The sequence below is a fragment of the Chroicocephalus ridibundus genome, chromosome 14 (assembly GCF_963924245.1).
Source record: "Chroicocephalus ridibundus chromosome 14, bChrRid1.1, whole genome shotgun sequence".
NCBI lineage: Eukaryota > Metazoa > Chordata > Aves > Charadriiformes > Laridae > Chroicocephalus > Chroicocephalus ridibundus.
Window position 1 is genome coordinate 14,980,816 of NC_086297.1, and position 20,749 is coordinate 15,001,564.

The following is a 20,749-nucleotide window of genomic DNA, read 5'->3' on the forward strand; positions in this document are numbered from 1 at the left end:
TGCATCCAAGTTCTCTAAGTGCCTTGAGTACTCTAGATTCTCTCCTTAACACTCTTGACAAATTATTTATAGATGTATTCACATAGTCAGTAAGATATAAAAATGTTCTAATTATATCATTCAAATCAAATGAAAATTATGCCCTTAGTTTGCCAGACAATGCTTTGCCAAAGAAGGTTTGCCAGAAATGTTTTGACCGAAGAAAGGGGGAGCATCTGCAGCATCTGCAGAGGAGAAGCTATAAAATCTCCCAGGGACAAGTCTGGCCTGTCTCCACGGAAGGCTTCAAGGTAAGTGCATGCATTTTGTGAGCCTGAAGAAAGAGGACAATGTCCTTGCAATATCCCATTCCATTTTTCCTGCCTCTGGCAGCCATTTCCACGAGGCAGTGCCCATGTGTACAAAAAATTTCAATATAATTTCAATGCATGTCTGTATCTTCAGTCTATAATTTATCTCTGGAATTCCGTGCAGCAATAAGAAACAACTGCCATTCCTATTTTACAGAGCTGGCCACTTTCCAGGACACAAGCCTTTCTCCAAAGGTAACGATCTGATTTATGCACTCCTAGTGTACAGCCTGAGACAGGACTTTTATACAGCTGCATGAGCTCTCTTCATAAATCCTCTTATATTTCTGCTGACTTTTCCTTAGGCTAGGTTGCTGAAAATAGGGAAGATCTAAGAAGTAAAGTAATTTTTCATTTTTAGCACACAAGGTAATGCTTTAACAAGACGTACTCTATTGAAAATTCATCAGTCATAAGTAAGGACCATAACAGAGAGTGATTTTCTCTGGCTGTAGATTCCTTTATGTGAAGACCTCAAATCTGGTCAGAATTTATCAAGTTAACACATAGCAGTCAATATTCAGAAGATGTTCTATTTACTGTTATAAGTATTTTGGAAGACTAAGTCTCACTCTTAACTTAACTTAAAAGTACCTAAGTGGTTGCTTCTAAGAGATTTTCTGGGACAATACCTAGCAATTTATTAGATAAAAAGCAAGTAGTTTTCTCACTGCTATGGATTTTGTTATTATTCTCAGTGATCCACAACCATTTTTTCCCCACCAGACACCTCTGCTGACGTGCTTTCAATAAAGCGCAGCCATGGCCTCTGCAGACTCTGAGATGGCCGTCTTTGGAGAGGCAGCTCCTTACCTCCGAAAGTCAGAAAAGGAGAGAATTGCGGCCCAGAACAAGCCGTTTGACGCCAAGACATCCGTCTTTGTGGTGCATGCAAAGGAATCCTTTGTGAAAGGGACAATCCAGAGCAGAGAAACAGGGAAGGTCACTGTAAAGTCTGAAGCAGGAGAGGTGAGTGAAAAACAAGGCTGAAGGACACCATTTGATTCCAAATATCAGCTCTTAGCTGACATACATGGACCTTCTGCTTCCTTGGCAGACCCTGACCGTGAAGGAAGATCAGGTCTTCTCCATGAACCCTCCCAAGTACGACAAAATTGAGGACATGGCCATGATGACCCACCTCCACGAACCCGCTGTGCTGTACAACCTCAAAGAGCGTTATGCAGCCTGGATGATCTACGTAAGTACCAGCAGCACTCTGCCTTTGGGTAGCTAGGAGGAACTGCTCTGCCAGGCTAAGTGGAAGCCAATGTGCCGTCTCCCTTCCTCGCAGACCTACTCGGGTCTCTTCTGCGTCACTGTCAACCCCTACAAGTGGCTGCCGGTGTACAACCCGGAGGTGGTGTTGGCCTACCGAGGCAAGAAGCGCCAGGAGGCCCCTCCACACATCTTCTCCATCTCTGACAACGCCTATCAGTTCATGCTGACTGGTGAGTTGATCATTTTCTTTAAAATTATTTGACTGTGAACACTCACTGAGGCTAAAAAATTTTTTTTCTCTGCAAAATAGTTCAGTCTAATATTTTTGGGAGGAGGGTGGATGACCTCTCATCATTGGAAATGTTTTCGTAACTGGACACCATTATTGAGATCATGTTTCTAACAATCAACATTAGAATTTGCTGTCCAAGATATTCAGGAGGATATTGTTTAACGCTGAATACAGTGTCAGCTTTTACTTCAAAGAAATTTGGAGGAACTTTTAAAGTTCTGATTTTTTGATGTAAAGGGAAAGGAGATTCAACTTTGAAGCCAATGCTTCCTGTGGTGTTTTTACGAAAACTCAGGAAGCAGTCCTAGTCAGACATTACAGTGAAACCTGCTCAGAAAAGCGATACTTCCTCCCTCCATCTCAGAAACAATTTCTTCTTTTCCATTCATTATTATAAACGCAAGCAATAAGCAAGAAGGGTCCTGACATCTTTTCTAGTTTTCCAGAATTTCACAGAAGAGCAGATTAGTCAGAAGAATATCAAACAAAGCAAGGTATATTTTAATTTGTTAGAATAAATCTTTCCCCCTCCTCCCTCTCCAATTACTGTATTTAATTCTGGAGCATTTGTAGCAGTAAGAAGGTTGATTTGAATAGAAGACGACGAAAATGGAACAATAGTAAATTGATATGTGGTTAGCGTGCTGTATCATGGCAACGTTTATGTAGGTCATCATACGCTTACTCTCGCTGGCACCTTCATGACGTATGCAGGAACGTGGTGATTGCAAATTCAGACTTTTCCACTGGGAGTTAGTTACCTAATGGCTCAGTCTCTTCAGACTGCATGCAGATTATTGGAAAACAGCATCCTCGAGGCTTAGACCAAATTTAAATAATCTGGCAAAAATCACTTTGAAACCTAGTCCACTTACTTACACAGCCTATTAAGGCAGGTTATTAAACATACATAGACTTTCTTCCAAACATAACTCTGGCTAGTGAAGTGTGAAAACACAAGACATGCAAAATTAAAGATTTGAGAACAACTTGCAGCAGGTGTAAAAACTTATGCTTATTTCTTTTCCAAATACATAAGGAGCAGAAGGGTTTAAAACGAGCCTGTAGAGTCTGTACTGACACAGTCAAAATTTAAAAAGACAACTTGGAAAATATAAGGTCCTATCAATAACCATACGAGATTTTTAATTTGTTTACCTTAAAGCAGTGTGGGAAGCATTCATTTCTGGACCTCCTCCTTATAGTGGGATTCATCAGAGGAACTTCTGATTGAAGTGTCCTTAAAAAAACCCAAAACAACAATAAAATAAACACTAGCAAATTGCCAGGATAGAGTTCAACAAGGCATTCCAATGGAACTCTACCGACCAAAAATTCTCACTGAAAAATGCCTGGAAAACGGCGAGGGCTACACTAACTTTTGAAAAGAGTTGTGAGGGAGTTTTAAGGAACAGCCTACCCATAAGCTTGATTTTTGTAAAAGACAAAGTGTCAGCAATTTCTAAGCAAGGTAATTACTGGGCATGGGAATATATGTGACTTACCAAGAAGAAAAAGATGCATTTTTTTTAAAGGGAAGTCTTGCCTTACAAAACTACTGATTGTTTTTAACAAAGGAGAGCTGGTCAAGGTAACCTATCTGAATTCAACAAACATCTTCAGTACAGTTGATAAAGCAGCTCTTCTTAGCATAATCCTTTATGCTTACATTCACTACCAGCTATAGAATTGAGAAGGTTCAAAAAGAATTGGTTAAGAAAAAGGAAGACATGGCAAAAATAGGGGTTTTTTTCCGCTTCTCACAGCACAAAGATTTTCTCAATGAAGTTGCACTGGGATCTTTTCTGGGACTTCTGCTGTTCAGCATTTTTTAAATGATCTAGAAATGCTGACAAGCTTTCTGATTCTGCTGCTTTTGTTATCGATATCCTTTAATAGAGCTTGAAAAACTTTTGCTCAGTGATCAGAAATCTACAAAATAACAAGTTGAAAGGTGGAGATCACTGAGTCAGAAATAGAGACCGGAACAGAAACCATCATTATGTCATGGTGGTACCCAAGGAATGTCTGTACTTTGTGTACTGTGTGCATTTCTGCCCTTCCTTTTTCAAAAAAGAATATAGTAGAAATGGAACCGGTCAAGACAAAGGTGACAAAAGTTGAAGCGACACAAAAAGAACGGAGCATGGGTTAAAAATACAACCAGAGAAAATTCTGGAAGGCAAACTCAGCCCAAGCTTTTACACACAAGACCATCAAATCTAGCTCTGGAAGTCCCAAAATTTCGATATGCTGCTGTATGGGAGAGTATTCTGGTCAAAGGTTACTATATGCTTATGCGTTTTTTGTGATTTTCTTTAGGCAATAAAGGAATTGGCCACTCACCAAAAAAATATCTAGGGGGGCCTATGGTCCGATCAGTAGTGCCTCTTCTTACGTTATAAAGTTTATGAGAAGCACGTGTTCCAGTTCACTTTAGCTTACAGATTACAAAAATACTCCTTAGTTGCAGTCCTTTTCATAAAGAAGATTGACATGAAGAGAATATCCAGAAAAAGAAGCGCGGATGCTACAACAGCCATCTACCTCAGTCTTGACGTGAGCTTCCCATCTATAGCTGGGAGCTTTAAAATGTGGAAAAGGAATTAGAGGTGAAGGTACACAGGTTTATAAAAGGAATTGAATGCCTACTGCTAGTGCACCTTCTAAAAGTCCCAGGAATATTTTTATCGGGAACATTCGTGATACATATTACTAATCGCTTTGCTTCTGCCTCTTTCACAGATCGCGAGAACCAGTCGATCCTGATCACGTATGTACATCCCTGCTTGGGTCCCTGCGGGGCTGCACGGTGCTAGGGGACCTCCTGCCTGACCACACGCTCTCTGCTTCTCTCTTTGGTTTGACAGTGGAGAATCCGGTGCAGGGAAGACTGTGAACACAAAGCGTGTCATCCAGTACTTTGCAACAATTGCAGCGAGCGGGGAGAAGAAGAAGGAAGAGCAGTCGTCAGGCAAAATGCAGGTGAGTCAGGAAGAACAGACTGAATGTTTGACGTGTAATTTCCATGTAAACCAAACACTGTAATTGAATAATTATCCTCCTGCAGGGAACGCTTGAGGATCAAATCATCAGCGCTAACCCACTGCTGGAGGCTTTTGGAAACGCCAAGACCGTGAGGAACGACAACTCCTCACGCTTTGTAAGTTATTGCTTTAGACAAAATCCCTCCTCACTATAACAGTGGTGATGTGCTAGTGGTACTCCCACATAAGGAGATGGCAATGAAATGCACCTAGGCCAAAATTCTTCTTCTTCTCCTTAACAGGGCAAATTCATCAGAATCCACTTTGGAGCCACGGGCAAACTGGCTTCTGCTGACATTGAAACTTGTAAGAGACTCTCCTGGCCTGATCCCATTCCTTCTACTTCTCCCCAGTTCTTCTGCTAACTCTGTCCTACTGTTCTTGCCAGATCTGCTGGAGAAGTCCAGAGTCACTTTCCAGCTGAAGGCAGAAAGAAGCTACCACATATTTTATCAGATCACCTCCAACAAGAAGCCAGAGCTGATTGGTAGGAATATCAGTAACTTTTTTTGAGAATACCTCATTGTGTTGTCTGGAAAGCTAAATTAAGTTTGTTTTTGTTCTTTTATTGCTTTCAGACATGCTCCTCATTACCACCAACCCTTATGATTTCCACTTCGTAAGTCAAGGTGAAATCACTGTTCCCAGCATTGATGACCAGGAGGAGCTCATGGCTACAGATGTAAGTAACTTACAGATGCAGGTAAAACAGGTCATCTGGTGGATAAGAGCCCTGGTACATATTTACTTTACTGTTTCTCTTGCCAGAGTGCCATTGACATCCTGGGCTTCACTGCTGATGAAAAGACCGCCATCTACAAGCTGACAGGGGCTGTCATGCACTATGGGAACCTGAAGTTCAAGCAGAAACAACGAGAGGAGCAGGCAGAGCCCGATGGCACAGAAGGTACCAGCAGATTCAGCAAACTTTCCAAAAGATATTGTCTTTGTCACTAAAAGAGGGACTTACACAGATTTCAGGCTTCAAGTATGCAAAAGTGTAACTAAAACAATATTTGTTTGATGGCTAGATGAGAGTTGAGACGTATCTCATGTAATCATACCTGTATTTTTATTCTGTAACTACTTAATAAGAGATCTGGTGTACACTGCCAGGAAGCCAGGAGGCATGGTTGTTAATGTCTGTAACATTATTAGTCATGTTTAGCAATCTCTATCTATTGTGGAGTAGTGAAGTAGGTCAGTTCTAACAAGGTGGGAGACTGTGCTCCTATTTACTCTCACCTATTGGGGGGAACTCTGATGTGAGCTGTGTATTTGATCAGTCTCTGTCACAGCGTGAAGTATAATCCATGCCTCCAGCTCTCTGAGTGATGAATCCTCTTGCAATATGACTAGAAAGAAAGTGTGAAGTCCCGCAGTCATGCCTGGAAAAGGATGAAAGCGATGAGTTCTCTTGAAGAACTTTTGTAGAAAGCGAAGCTCAGAAAGTGTTGTAAGCTGAATCCTGAAGACAACAGAGAAATTAGCTTTGTAGCTTTGATTCAGACATTTTTTGTGTAACAGTGAACATTGCTGTTCCTTTTGAGACAGTCCCTCAAGGACCATATTTTAGGAATTGATCAATATTTATTTCTCTCTTGCTCTTTTCTGGAGTTTAGTGGCTGACAAGGCTGCGTACCTGATGGGTCTGAACTCAGCAGACCTGCTCAAGGCACTGTGCTACCCTCGAGTCAAGGTGGGGAATGAATATGTGACCAAGGGTCAAACCGTGCAGCAGGTAGGAAATAAAGGTTAAACCTGGAACATGCTTTGATAGTTCTGTTGATTCTCCTCTGCTGTGTATAGTAACCTCCAAACCTTTCTCCTTTCTTTAGGTGAACAATTCAGTGGGTGCCCTGGCAAAGGCTGTCTATGAGAAGATGTTCTTGTGGATGGTTGTTCGCATCAACCAACAGCTGGATACCAAGCAGCCCAGACAGTACTTCATTGGTGTCCTGGACATTGCTGGCTTCGAGATCTTTGATGTAAGGAACACAGTTTTCCTAGCATTTTCATAGAAGGACAATTGAGAGTAATGGGAATTTTGAGATACATTTTTAATAGAAGTTAGGATCTTCCTACACTTATTTGCAGGGGTTTTGGAATCACCTTTTTAATTCTGAAAAAAAAATAAATAGAAAACTAATCTCTGAATTACACTGATTTTGAAATCTTCTTTCTTTTCTACATGCAAAGCCTATGCTAGAGTGATAGCATAGGAAAACTACACAGGAAGAGGTCTTGTATTTCATAGAATCATAGAATGGTTTAGGTTGGAAGGGACCTTAAAGATCATCCAGTTCCACCCTCCCTGACTAGGTTGCTCAAAGCCCCGTCCAGCCTGGCCTTGAACACTTCCAGGGATGGGGCAGCCACAGCTTCTCTGGGCAACCTGGGCCCACCACACGCATAGTGAAAAATGTTTACCTGGTATCTAATCTAAATCTACCCTCTTCCAGTTTGAAGCCATTACCCCTCATCCTATCACTACATGCCCTTATAAAAAGTCCTTCTCCAGCTTTCTAGTAAGCCCCCTTCAGATACTGGAAGGCTGCTAAAAGGTATCCCCAAAGCCTTCTCTTCTCCAGGCTGAACAGCCCCAACTCTCTCAGCCTGTCTCAGAGATGTGCTCCAGCCCTCTTATCATCTTCGTGGCCTTCCTCTGGACCTGCTCCAACCGGTCCATGTCCTTTTTGTGCTGAGGACTCCAAAGCCGGATGCAGCACTACAAGTGGAGTCTCATGAGAGAGGAGCAGAGGGGCAGAATTACCTCCCTTGACCTGCTGACCACACTTCATTTGACACAGCCCAGGATATGGTTGGCTTTCTGGGTTGCAAGCGTGCATTGCCAGCTCATGTTGAACTTCTCATCAACCAACACCTCCAAGTCCTTCTCCTCATCACCCTCCGGATTTAAAGTATCAGCCATGATGAATTAGGATTGCACAATAAAACACCTTGCTATTATTGCTGAACCTTGAAAATGTTGCGTATCTTTTTATGTCTGGCAGTTCAACAGCTTTGAGCAGCTGTGCATCAATTTCACCAATGAGAAACTGCAACAGTTCTTCAACCACCATATGTTCGTGCTGGAGCAGGAGGAGTACAAGAAGGAAGGGATTGAATGGACATTCATTGACTTTGGGATGGACCTCGCTGCCTGCATTGAGCTCATTGAGAAGGTATCCTTCCTGTTCCAGTGTATTATATGGTGGATCTTCCATTCTTGCCAAGAAACTTACTTAAGAAGCATGTGAGAATATTCTGGCTTTTTCAAATATTTACTGTGTGAAAGTGGCAAGAGGGTGGAAATGTTTTTGTATATCATAGTCAGATATCAGGACTTTTGGTGAGAGTATTCACTTTCAGATTACAAAATAAAGTTATATAAAAGATTGTCATGTTCTTTAAGTAAATCAGCTTTATGGAGAGGATAGTATTTAGCTATGTTGTAATATTTTCAGCAGCAAAGGCATTTACATAAGTTCAAATGAAACAGCAACACTGAAAAAAGTTGAGCGTTAGTTGATTTTCTCTGACCTATTTTCATGAAATGCACAGATACAGCATTCTCTTTTGATTCCAGGAACTTTCCAACCAAGGCATGTCTGCTTTCTAATCTGTTTCTCCCTCTTGTCTGTTGCAATGTCTTCCAGCCCATGGGCATCTTCTCCATCCTGGAAGAGGAGTGCATGTTCCCCAAGGCAACTGACACCTCTTTCAAGAACAAGCTCTATGACCAGCATCTGGGCAAGTCCAGCAACTTCCAGAAGCCCAAGCCTGCCAAAGGCAAGGCTGAGGCCCACTTCTCCCTGGTGCACTATGCTGGCACAGTGGACTACAACATCACTGGCTGGCTTGAGAAGAACAAGGATCCCCTGAATGAAACTGTCATTGGGTTGTACCAAAAATCATCAGTGAAGACACTGGCCTTACTCTTTGCCAACTATGGTGGAGCAGATGCAGGTCAGCTCTGTAAAAATTGTATTTTCAGTGTGGTACAATGTTGACATATAATTAAAGCAGTAAACACTAAACATTTAAAGTTGTTTTGTATTCTGTAGTCTCCAATTTGCAACATCCATATTTTAATATTTTTTTTCTTTTCTTCCATTTGCAGAGGCTGGTGGTGGTGGTGGCAAAAAGGGTGGGAAGAAGAAGGGTTCTTCTTTCCAGACTGTCTCAGCTCTTTTCCGGGTACAGTACTGCATTTATTTTCTCTTTATAATATGATGAAGGGCAGCAAGCTAATATTAAATTTGAAAGGGATATTTTGCATTGCTGTAACAGTGGTAAAATTCTTTGGAAATTCCACATCAGATTTTCAAGGATAATTTTCACTATTGACAAAATAAGCATTCAGTCTTCAAAGATCATGAAAATCTAATCCTAGATCCTGGTTGGTGGTTTTTTGTTTGTTTGTTTGTTTGTTTTTTTAAGATATCATTTTTTGTATTTTTGTGTCTTTGGGTCAGACCAGAAATATAACTTTAGCATTCCTGCATTTCTGTGAGTTTGATATGTTGGGGAATTGAGAGTCTCTTTATAAATATTCTTCAAGAAGATATTTACCTTATTTGAAAATAAACCCACCTGTTTAAACTTAAGGAGATTGACTTTAGAAGGCAGAAAATGAGAAATCTAAAAGTTAATTACTTTCTGCGAAAGTGTGAAATTGTATAGCTTACACTGGATCAATAGCAACATAGTAGTATTTCAGTCTTTAAAAACGGTGTTCAATATCTTCAAATAGAAGAAATATTCAGTTTCTGTGGCTTTACCTAAATGTTCTGAAACCCAGCTAATTTTGAGAAGTCATAAAGTCATTACCATGGGTTTGACGCATCAAACACTGGACATAGGAAACTCACATTACTAACTGGTCACTCTAGGAGAACTTAAACAAGCTGATGACCAATCTACGGAGCACTCACCCCCATTTTGTCCGTTGCATCATCCCAAATGAAACAAAAACACCTGGTAAGACGCTCAAGCAAAAAGAGAACTTGTATACATCCATTCCTCTCTGCATTGGAAACCGTGGTATTCATTTACGCTCTGATTTTCTAGGTGCCATGGAGCATGAACTGGTACTTCACCAGCTGCGGTGTAACGGCGTGCTAGAAGGCATCAGAATTTGCAGGAAAGGTTTCCCCAGCAGAGTTCTCTATGCTGACTTCAAACAGAGGTAAGAGCACTGCACTTCTCAGCATCATTAAAAGCAATGTTGGTTCATTCATATAGGTTCATTCAGGCTGGAATCTGTTGTCAAAAATAGCTATATATGAGCTGGTGGGGTTCAGTAGCTGGTGTGTGTTGATTGGGAAAAAACAGCCTTGTCTTCCTCCTTCTCTTTTCACAGATACAAGGTGCTTAATGCCAGTGCTATCCCAGAGGGACAGTTCATCGATAGCAAGAAGGCTTCAGAGAAGCTTCTTGCTTCAATCGATGTGGACCACACCCAGTACAAATTTGGTCACACCAAGGTACAAACCCTCCTTGACTCACTCACTCTGTGCTTGTGCTTTGCTCTACCTGACAGTGATCGTTCCCTGCGATATTCCCTTTCTCAAGGTGTTCTTCAAAGCTGGGCTGCTGGGACTCCTGGAGGAGATGAGGGATGAGAAGCTGGCACAGATTATCACCCGCACACAGGCCAGGTGCAGGGGCTTCCTGATGAGAGTGGAGTACCAGAGAATGGTGGAGAGGAGGTAGACATTCCTCATCTTCAGTTAACGTCACTGTACTTGGGGGAAAGCGTTGACACTTGTCATATTGAAAATATTCAATGTACATTTGAATTATGCTTCAGGGAGTCCATCTTCTGCATCCAGTACAACATTCGTGCATTCATGAATGTCAAGCACTGGCCCTGGATGAAGCTCTTCTTCAAGATCAAGCCCTTGCTGAAAAGCGCAGAATCTGAGAAGGAGATGGCCAACATGAAACAAGAGTTTGAGAAAACCAAGGAAGAGCTTGCAAAGTCTGAAGCAAAGAGGAAGGAGCTGGAGGAGAAAATGGTGGCCCTGCTGCAGGAAAAAAATGACCTGCAGCTCCAAGTGCAGGCTGTGAGTTTATCACCTTTAATTTATCACTCAGAAAAGGAGTCTATACATTCAGACTGTTCTTTATGAGGCAGAAGGTCAGACTGTAGAAGACCAAAAGTCAGATATGTGGTGAATTATCCATCATATGTATGTGAAGTTGAGGAAATCAGCATCTGGCAGTGGCGTGATGACCACTCTGATGGCCATTGCAAAGAAGCAGGGAGCTCCAAGTGGGAGTCAGTGCTCTTGCACTATGAGAGGAAGGAAGCAGATATAGCTAGCCAACAGTAAATACTCAGAGCAGAGTTTTGGCTGAATCCCCAACTCCGAGTAGGTGAGTCCTGCAGGGGTTATCTCCATCTCACCAAGATATAGAACAATGAGTTTATTTTGTAGCATAAATGAAAACCAGAGTTGAAAGTGATACTTGTGAATTCAGGTGCAGGAAAATAATAGATAACTAGAAGTTAATCATTCACTCAGTAACTGTGAAATACAGCTTCAATTTTCTCCTTAGTCTAACAATATATAGACACAGAATTCCTGTTTCCGAGAAAAAGTGACAGCATCCAGGGGGTTCTTCTTCACTGAGTTGTTAGTTACACAAAAGAGCTCTGTATGCTTTAGGCTTAATGGGTATGAATCAATATTATAAATGAAATTTATAATGAAGCAGAAGTTTCTGAGCTTTTTGTACATTGTAGTTTTTTGCACCTCTTATCTGGATTTTCTCTGGTAATTCCACTACAAACAACATCCTGTGGTGGTAAAATTATTAATATTTAAGATTGAGACATCTGGCTAAGAAGTTATCTTTATTAAAATAACACTCCTTTCCACTAAAAGCCATCTTTCCATAACGCACCTGTGTTTGGGTCCCCAGTGTGGGGGTCCCAACTTAGAACAGGTCACACAGAAGCTTTATTAACTATAAACACAGTGAGAGAACATTTGGACAGCATCTCCCCCTCTGCTCCCCTTTTTTCTGCCCATTGATTGCAGAGACCCAACCTATACACTCTATCAGAAAAAAAAGAAAGTGGTGAAAAAACCCAATCATTTCAATGTTAACAATACCTGGTATCCATCCTTGGGAGGGATGTTCAACTTAAGTAGCTGCAGCATTTGAAGGAATCAAACAGTAAATGGGACCTGATCTAGTGGGAGGTGTCCCTGCCCATTGCAGGGAGGTTGGACTAGATGACCTTTAAAGGTCCCTTCCAACCCAAACTGTTCTATGATTCTACAAAATAACATGGCAATATGGATAGACCGGCTCTTGGTGGAGCTTATAGGAGTGGCACACCCAGTGCTATATTAGTTCAGAAGTGGGGAGTTGGAAGCAATCATGGACTCTTAGCTTTTAGTTGAAAGGAATATTCTTTTAGTAAAGATAACTTCATAGCCAGAACTCTCAATCTTAAACACCAGTAATTTTACCACCAGAAGCCTATGAACCTTGTAGACACACAGCACTTCACAAACTAAAATATTGCTTACAAAGATACACAAAAGTATTTGATATTCAAATGTTATCTTCCAAAGTCATTTTAATCTACTGATTAAATGACTTAAATTACCAAATAAAATTGGAACACTGTATTAATTACCAATTATTTGAACATTCCCATAGAAAATGGGAATCCTGAGTTACCTATTTTTCCCCTACTATATGGAGAACAATAAATATCTTGTTGGAATTTCTTATAAGATGTTTGCCTTTCAAATTCATTTGTGACAAAACAAATTCATTATACCAAAAGCCCACCAAAGAATAAGATGATGTGGTGATCATCTGAAACCAGCATATGCCAGTCTAGATACAGTATGGAAGGGTGACACACAGGTATCTGATTTACGACAGTAAGACTCCACTTGCACAAGCAGCAGTCTTAATACATTTAGTCAGAGAGTAATCTTTTTTTCTATTGAATTATTGCTGAGATTACCAGAGCTTTTAGTCCCAAAATCATAATGGGTTTAGAAGGATTCAGTTACAAAGTAAGTGAGAAATTCTCACGCCTACCACATCTGTGAGACATTTTTAAGAGAGAGAAAAAAGTTTAGGAACCAATATTGTTTCCAACTGAGAAGCTGTATAATTCACCTAAGAACAAAAAAGAAAAAAAAGCAAGATTAAAGTTGTTCTGGAGAGGCCAACTTTAGGCTACACTTCAACACATGTTTACATAGAAAAGTTAAGAAAACAAACCAAGAAAATTTGTGTCTCCCCACCAGGAAGCAGACAGCTTGGCTGATGCTGAGGAAAGGTGTGACCAGCTCATCAAAACCAAAATCCAGCTGGAAGCCAAAGTTAAAGAAGTGACTGAAAGGGCCGAGGATGAGGAGGAAATTAATGCTGAGCTGACAGCCAAGAAGAGGAAACTGGAGGATGAATGCTCAGAGCTGAAGAAAGATATTGACGATCTTGAGTTAACACTGGCCAAGGTTGAGAAGGAGAAACATGCGACTGAAAATAAGGTATAAAGCAGAAGATGTCACTCTTACAGAAAAGACCTCTGTTTTGTTACACAGTGTAAAGTTTTAAACAACATTTCTTATCTGCATTTCCTCCCTTTTCTCAAAGGTGAAAAACCTCACAGAGGAGATGGCAGCCCTGGATGAGACCATTGTGAAGCTGACAAAAGAGAAGAAAGCCCTCCAAGAGGCCCATCAGCAGACACTGGATGACCTGCAGGCAGAAGAGGACAAAGTCAATACGCTGACCAAAGCCAAGACCAAGCTGGAGCAGCAAGTGGACGATGTAAGTATAGAGGCATACGAGAAGATTAAAGATGTTGCACAGTCAGACACTGCGAAGAGAGCACTGATGGTGGTGTTGTGTTTAGCTGGAAGGGTCCCTGGAGCAAGAGAAGAAACTGCGCATGGACCTTGAGAGAGCCAAGAGGAAACTTGAAGGAGACCTGAAGCTGGCCCATGACAGCATAATGGATTTGGAAAATGATAAGCAGCAGCTGGATGAGAAACTGAAGAAGTAAGTGTGGCTGTGGGGCACCTGAGCGCTGTGCTGGTGCACTTGTCTTCTTCCTTTGAGCTCTAACATGGTTTGCTTTGCCCAAAGGAAAGACTTTGAAATCAGCCAGATCCAGAGCAAAATCGAGGATGAGCAAGCCCTGGGCATGCAATTGCAGAAGAAGATCAAGGAGCTGCAGGCAAGTCTCTGTTCCTTCCCCTCTTTCACCACTGGGTCCCCGGTGAGGAAGGAGGAGGGCATGGGTGTGAAGGCTGCCCAATGTTCCCCAGGCGCGTATTGAGGAACTGGAGGAGGAAATTGAGGCAGAGCGAACCTCTCGGGCAAAAGCAGAGAAGCATCGGGCTGACCTCTCGAGGGAGCTCGAGGAGATCAGTGAGCGCCTGGAAGAAGCAGGAGGGGCTACCGCAGCTCAGATTGAGATGAACAAGAAGCGTGAGGCAGAGTTTCAGAAGATGCGTCGTGACCTCGAAGAGGCCACGCTGCAGCATGAGGCCACGGCTGCCACGCTGCGGAAGAAACACGCAGACAGCACAGCTGAGCTTGGGGAGCAGATTGACAACCTGCAGCGAGTGAAGCAGAAGCTGGAGAAGGAGAAGAGTGAGATGAAGATGGAGATTGATGACTTGGCCAGTAACATGGAGTCTGTCTCCAAAGCCAAGGTACAGAGTTTCTGTCAGATTACTGGCCTATGATACATGACCTGACACTTGATTTTGAACTTTCTGATTACATTTTGCTATCACATACAGTTGTGTTGTTTTTCATCATGGGAACAACCTGCTAGAATTTAGTGATAATCCTCTTTCCTTACATGCATTTGACATATAGGCAAACCTGGAGAAAATGTGTCGAACTCTGGAAGACCAGCTGAGTGAAATTAAGACAAAAGATGAAGAGCATCAGCGCATGATCAATGACCTCAATACTCAAAGAGCCCGTCTGCAGACAGAAGCAGGTAACGCACCCCTACACCTCTCTGGAATCGGAGAACCTGTAACTGATGATTACAAGTAAAAGAGCGGTGTTTTACTCAAATTGGTCTATACTCTGTAAGTGATATACAGTGCTGTAAACACACACTGGTTGAGTATTGCTTTTTACATTTTTCAGGTGAATATTCACGCCAGGTGGAAGAAAAAGATGCTCTGATATCTCAGCTATCCAGAGGCAAACAGGCATTTACTCAACAGATCGAGGAACTAAAGAGACATTTAGAGGAAGAAATAAAGGTAAAGGTACTTCTTGTAGGGTGATTGACTTGGGATTCAGATTCCACCTTCTTTCAGGATATTTACTAGTCTCACATCAGAAATATGTTTACTACTCTCAAATCAGAATATATTAGCCATGTCATTTTAATTTGGGTGCTCTCAAACTAGATGGACAATTTTTTCACCTCTTCAGTGTGGGAAGAGAAGCTGAACAGGGCGTTGCCTCCAACCTGCATACTGAGACAGAGAAAGAAAATTTAAGTCTTTATTTGGATAAATGATGACATATGAAAAAAGTTGAGATATATCTAAAAAACTGCATTTCTAATTGTACTTTTCCCTAATGGAAGCTGAAACTTTAGAACATAAGATTTTAAGATTTAACAATTCCCAGATTTATAGTTTCTGTTTAGAGTTTACCCATCATCTCTCCTGAGGTAACATTCTTGATTCTGATGAATGGAAGCATAAGAAGATTCTCAGAACATGGAATCAATGTACCTTTTTTTCTTGGGCTGACTTTAAATATCAGATTCAAAGAGTTTTCAACAACTTTCCCTATATTGACATTCTAATGTCTCACAGGAAATTCATTGTCCCAAATGCACTGTCTCCCCAGGCCAAGAATGCCCTGGCCCATGCCTTGCAGTCTGCTCGCCACGACTGTGACTTGCTGCGGGAGCAATATGAGGAGGAGCAGGAGGCCAAGGGGGAGCTGCAGCGTGCCCTGTCCAAGGCCAACAGCGAAGTGGCCCAGTGGAGAACCAAATACGAGACAGATGCTATTCAGCGCACGGAGGAGCTGGAGGAGGCCAAGTATGTGGAGATAGGATGTGAAGAAGCCAGGGGGGACTGAAAATTCAAAGGCAACATTGGAAGAGATACACAAATATACTGTGAGGAATAAGACATGGATTTGTTTTGGGGAAGGGTAATGGATAGTGCAAGTTTTTATCCTATAGAAGATTTAGTTTTTAGTAAAGGCAAAGGCTAAGAACAGCATAAATGAAGCTTTTAACTCTGTGTGACTGCAGTCTACAAAATGATTAAGCATGCTCTTGTTACTGGAACATTGGTTCCTCTATGCTGACTGTGAGCTGTGCCTATCTCCTCCCAGGAAGAAGCTGGCACAGCGCCTGCAGGATGCTGAGGAACACGTTGAAGCCGTCAATGCCAAATGTGCCTCCCTGGAGAAGACGAAGCAGAGGCTGCAGAATGAGGTGGAGGACCTGATGATTGACGTGGAGCGATCGAATGCTGCCTGCGCAGCACTGGATAAGAAGCAGAAGAATTTTGACAAGGTGTTTTGGGCTCCAGGCCTGGGGCTTCTGGGCAGAGCATCCCCTCCTGATTGCCACAGCCATACTCACGCCCCGTTTCTCTTCAGATCCTGGCAGAGTGGAAGCAGAAGTATGAGGAAACGCAGGCTGAGCTGGAAGCCTCCCAGAAGGAGTCTCGCTCTCTCAGCACAGAGCTGTTTAAGATGAAGAATGCCTATGAGGAGTCCTTGGACCACCTGGAAACGCTGAAGCGTGAGAACAAGAACTTGCAGCGTAAGTCCCCGTTCCTCGGCTCCTGGCAGAGCTCTTTCCCTAGCCACCGCTACTGCCATTCCGTATGGGTCTGTGCCTGCAGGTCGGCAAAGATGCCTGTCACCTTGGTGTGAAAGGGCCCTTCCCATTCTGCTCTGTGCCTGACCATGTCATTGGTCTTTGCTCCCACAGAGGAGATTTCCGACCTCACGGAGCAGATTGCCGAGGGTGGAAAGGCGATTCATGAGCTGGAGAAAGTCAAGAAGCAGATTGAGCAGGAGAAATCTGAAATCCAGGCTGCTCTGGAGGAAGCTGAGGTACATGCCCATAAGCTCTGCACTAAAAAATTGAGCAATGGGGAAACATGGCTAAAAACTGCTTGTTCCTACCCTCTTCTGGCTGGGGAGTGCAGCCAGCTGAGGTTTTCTGAAGTATTCTCTAATTAACTAGAAAGCAGTAGCTCCATTGATGTTACAAATATTTGTGTCCCTTTGTCCAGGCCTCCCTAGAACATGAAGAGGGGAAGATCCTGCGCCTCCAGCTTGAGCTCAACCAGGTGAAGTCTGAGATTGACAGGAAGATAGCAGAGAAAGATGAGGAGATTGACCAGCTGAAGAGAAACCACCTCAGAATTGTGGAGTCCATGCAGAGCACCCTGGACGCTGAGATCAGGAGCAGGAATGAAGCCCTGCGGCTGAAGAAGAAGATGGAGGGAGACCTGAACGAAATGGAGATCCAGCTGAGCCATGCCAACCGCGTGGCTGCAGAGGCACAAAAGAACCTGAGAAACACACAGGGAGTGCTCAAGGTCTGTTCAGCAAAGCTACAGTAAGACAAATAACAAAGCTACAGTAAGACAAAAAACCTGACATTTTTGACACCCAAGCACACACTGACACCTTGCAATTTTTGTTGCCTCTTTTACAGGATACCCAGATACACTTGGACGACGCTCTCAGGACACAGGAGGACCTGAAGGAGCAGGTGGCCATGGTGGAGCGCAGAGCAAACCTGCTGCAGGCTGAAATTGAGGAGCTACGGGCAGCCCTGGAGCAGACGGAGCGCTCCAGGAAAGTGGCTGAGCAGGAGCTTCTGGATGCCACTGAACGCGTGCAGCTCCTCCATACCCAGGTAAGTGTGTGGTACCAAAAGCAGTTGTGTTGACACTTAACAGACACAGAGGGCCGCTCTACACCAGAGGATAGGGCAGGACAGTGGTCTGCAATGGCCTCTCTCCTGCTAGCCACAGCAGAAGGTATGCTCAGCGCCCATCACCTGAGCCAACGCCTCACATTTTGTAAACAACCGTTTTAAAAAGAATTCCAGATTTTTGATTGCAAGCTTGAAGAGTAAAGACTTGGCTCACGCTGCAGGTTTGGTATTGCAGGCCTCAGAATACAAGTCTTGCACTCTCTCTTGGCACAGAACACCAGCTTGATCAACACCAAGAAGAAGCTGGAAACAGACATTGCCCAAATTCAGGGTGAAATGGAGGATACGATCCAGGAGGCTCGCAACGCTGAGGAGAAAGCCAAGAAGGCCATCACAGATGTGAGTCGGGAGATCCTTTCACAGCTTAATATAAGTTCCTTCTCCCCAGATTGTCTCCAGCCCCAAAAATGGCTTTGCCTCTTTGCTCTCATCAGGCAGCCATGATGGCAGAAGAGCTGAAGAAGGAGCAGGACACCAGTGCTCACCTGGAGAGGATGAAGAAGAACCTGGACCAGACGGTGAAGGACCTGCAGCTTCGTCTAGATGAGGCTGAGCAGTTGGCACTGAAGGGAGGCAAGAAGCAAATCCAGAAGCTGGAGGCCAGAGTGCGTAGGGCTGGTATTTCTGCAGGAGTGAACACGTCACGTAAGCAGCCATCAGGGAAGCTCCAAAGATGGGCTTCTCATTGCAGGTGCGGGAGCTGGAAGGGGAGGTTGATGCTGAGCAGAAGCGCAGCGCCGAAGCCGTGAAGGGGGTGCGCAAGTACGAGAGGAGGGTGAAGGAGCTGACCTACCAGGTACGGCAGGAGGCCTCCTTGGGCTGACACACCCTCTCGCGGGAAGTAGAATTTTTTGCACTTGATTGCCAAAGGGAATTGCTAACTCACATGGTGGGGAACCAATTCACTCTCTTTCCTGTTTGCCAATGTCTTTAGTCTGAGGAAGACCGGAAGAATATTCTGAGGCTCCAGGATCTGGTGGACAAGCTGCAAATGAAGGTGAAATCCTACAAGAGACAAGCTGAGGAAGCTGTAAGTATTGCTTGTAGTGGTAAGAAGCATCTCTTTCTGAGGATGAATATCAATCATATGGGAAATGAATAAGAGTTTTGTGGAAGTATAGAAAGTGGTGAACAATGATGGACTTCAAGTGCAGAGAAAGAAAGGTCAGTCATCTGGGAATTCTTTATTGTATGCCTAGAAGAAACTCCTCCTTGTAAAACCTGTAAGGAGTGGCCACTCATGAGACACTTAAGTACTCTAGGAACATAATCTTGAGAGTACCGTTGACATTGTTTTCTTTCAGCCATTCTCCTGTCAGGGATAATCTATGGTATTCTGCAATATTTTACGTACAGGAGAACAGATTGACAGACAGAACTCACAACCAATATCTCAGCTGATAAATTTCTGAGTCAGGTTCCTTCCTGCTTAGGCCAATATAGAGAGGTTTCAATGTCCTGTGATGAGTGAATGATTTGTGAGAAGGACATGGATGGGTTCTAACTGACTCATCTACTTTAAGTTTGGCACCTTCTATCAGAGAGTGCAGACCTAAGACACGGAGACAGAATAGGAGACAGAGATGCTTAGCTCATCCGCTGAACTTGAAAAAAGTTTGAATTTCTTCTACAAAGCAACATTCTTCCTAAGACAAAGTGATGAGATATGTGACTGCAGACAGTAGCTGGAAGAGGAGGGTGGATTGTGGGGGGTGTTTTATGGCTAGGGAAGAAGGAGATGGGCATCTAACAGTGCTGTCAAAGTAGACATTGAGAAAGGAGGAGAAGCTATATTCATCTAGTGGGGATTGGAAGGAGGGAGCAGGTACCTCCCAGAGGATACCATATAATGTCACCTTTGGGTTGTATACATGTTCTTGGTGCCGCTGTTTTTTCTTAGCCCTAACCTTTGAGTGTAAGGAATAAAAAACTGAGCCTCAGATTTTTTTTGACAGCTAAAAATGGAGACTGCTGTGCTGTCCATTCCCCTTTGCGTATTCCAGGGGGCAGAACAGCAATAACAATTCAAAAGCTGTTTAAGTTGGTTTGGAGGGGATACTTTAAACAAGGGAGGATGAGGAGGTCTGTACGAGGCTTATGTGTAAGAAGTGGTGGGGGGGGATAGAGGTCTGGGCATCCCCCCAGGGAGGAGGCGCAGGAGGAGCGAAACCCCTGCCCTGGGCTCCTCACCACCGACTCCCTCTCCCCGCACAGGAGGAGCTCTCCAATGTCAACCTCTCCAAGTTCCGCAAGATCCAGCACGAGCTGGAGGAAGCCGAGGAGCGGGCTGACATTGCAGAGTCGCAGGTCAACAAGCTCCGAGTGAAGAGTCGGGAGTTTCACAGCAAGAAGATAGGAGAGGAAGAGTGAGGATGTCCTGAGGCAGCAAAGTGACCTGGGGGCTGCACAAAATGTGAACCTCTCAGTCACTTTCTTCTGTAATTAGTCTTTGTAACCATGTCAATGTCTAGAGAATAAAGATGGTAGATTCCTCTGCATACGCAATATGAACAGTGCCTTCTTTGGTTTTTTTTCTGATCAAGCTTGGGCTGTTGCGTTGATTTTCTTGCTTTCCCCGGCTGGGGGAAGGGAGAAGCTAATGCAAACTCTGGACGGAGGACCCGCAAACTTAGAGGCTGATAGTCCAGCTTGTGCTCTCTTCAACTACAGCTGCTCTTTCCCTCATGTACCTTTAATGCTTCTCCCATTGTCCTTTCAGCACAGTTACATTCCCATATGAGAGGCAAAAGAGGATCCATATCCATAGTGCCTCTAAATCACGCCATCTCTCCTACCCTAGATTCCCCCAGCTGCTGTCACCACCTGCTCCTTGTTTCTC

The 20,749-nt window shown here is 43.4% G+C and overlaps 1 protein-coding gene and 1 long non-coding RNA gene across 6 annotated transcripts in view; one reads left to right on the forward strand and one right to left on the reverse strand.

Annotated features, from left to right (window-relative positions):
• Window positions 1-20,749, reverse strand: part of LOC134523342 (uncharacterized) — an 80,778-nt gene that overhangs the window by 51,422 nt on the left and 8,607 nt on the right. For 4 of the 5 annotated variants that reach the window (XR_010073300.1, XR_010073299.1, XR_010073303.1 and 1 more), the window contains exons 5-6: window positions 3,022-3,103; window positions 1,164-1,305 (exon numbers count right to left, since the gene is read on the reverse strand). This is a non-coding gene — a long non-coding RNA (uncharacterized LOC134523342). The remainder of the gene's footprint in view (window positions 1-1,163; window positions 1,306-3,021; window positions 3,104-20,749) is intronic. The other variant, XR_010073301.1, reaches the window with a different exon arrangement.
• Window positions 1,098-20,386, forward strand: LOC134523341 (myosin heavy chain, skeletal muscle, adult-like). Its single transcript, XM_063352185.1, has 38 exons — window positions 1,098-1,319; window positions 1,408-1,551; window positions 1,645-1,801; window positions 4,609-4,636; window positions 4,734-4,848; window positions 4,934-5,026; window positions 5,153-5,216; window positions 5,299-5,397; window positions 5,489-5,592; window positions 5,679-5,817; window positions 6,533-6,651; window positions 6,749-6,898; window positions 7,925-8,095; window positions 8,570-8,879; window positions 9,034-9,110; window positions 9,806-9,893; window positions 9,984-10,101; window positions 10,276-10,399; window positions 10,488-10,624; window positions 10,726-10,981; window positions 13,199-13,441; window positions 13,548-13,724; window positions 13,810-13,955; window positions 14,043-14,133; window positions 14,225-14,614; window positions 14,784-14,910; window positions 15,066-15,184; window positions 15,786-15,982; window positions 16,284-16,467; window positions 16,554-16,719; window positions 16,891-17,015; window positions 17,198-17,506; window positions 17,626-17,829; window positions 18,124-18,249; window positions 18,345-18,515; window positions 18,602-18,706; window positions 18,845-18,940; window positions 20,125-20,386. The coding sequence occupies exons 1-38, from the start codon at window positions 1,113-1,115 to the stop codon at window positions 20,278-20,280; spliced, it is 5,832 nt and encodes a 1,943-aa protein (XP_063208255.1). The 5' UTR covers window positions 1,098-1,112; the 3' UTR covers window positions 20,281-20,386.

Coding starts and splice junctions, on each gene's coding strand:
- LOC134523341 (XM_063352185.1), top strand. CDS start 1,113: ATGGCCTCTGCAGACTCTGAGATGGCCGTCTTTGGAGAGGCAGCTCCT. Junction 4,849..4,933: donor AGTCGTCAGGCAAAATGCAG/GTGAGTCAGGAA, acceptor ATCCTCCTGCAG/GGAACGCTTGAGGATCAAAT. Junction 14,134..14,224: donor AGAAGATCAAGGAGCTGCAG/GCAAGTCTCTGT, acceptor AATGTTCCCCAG/GCGCGTATTGAGGAACTGGA.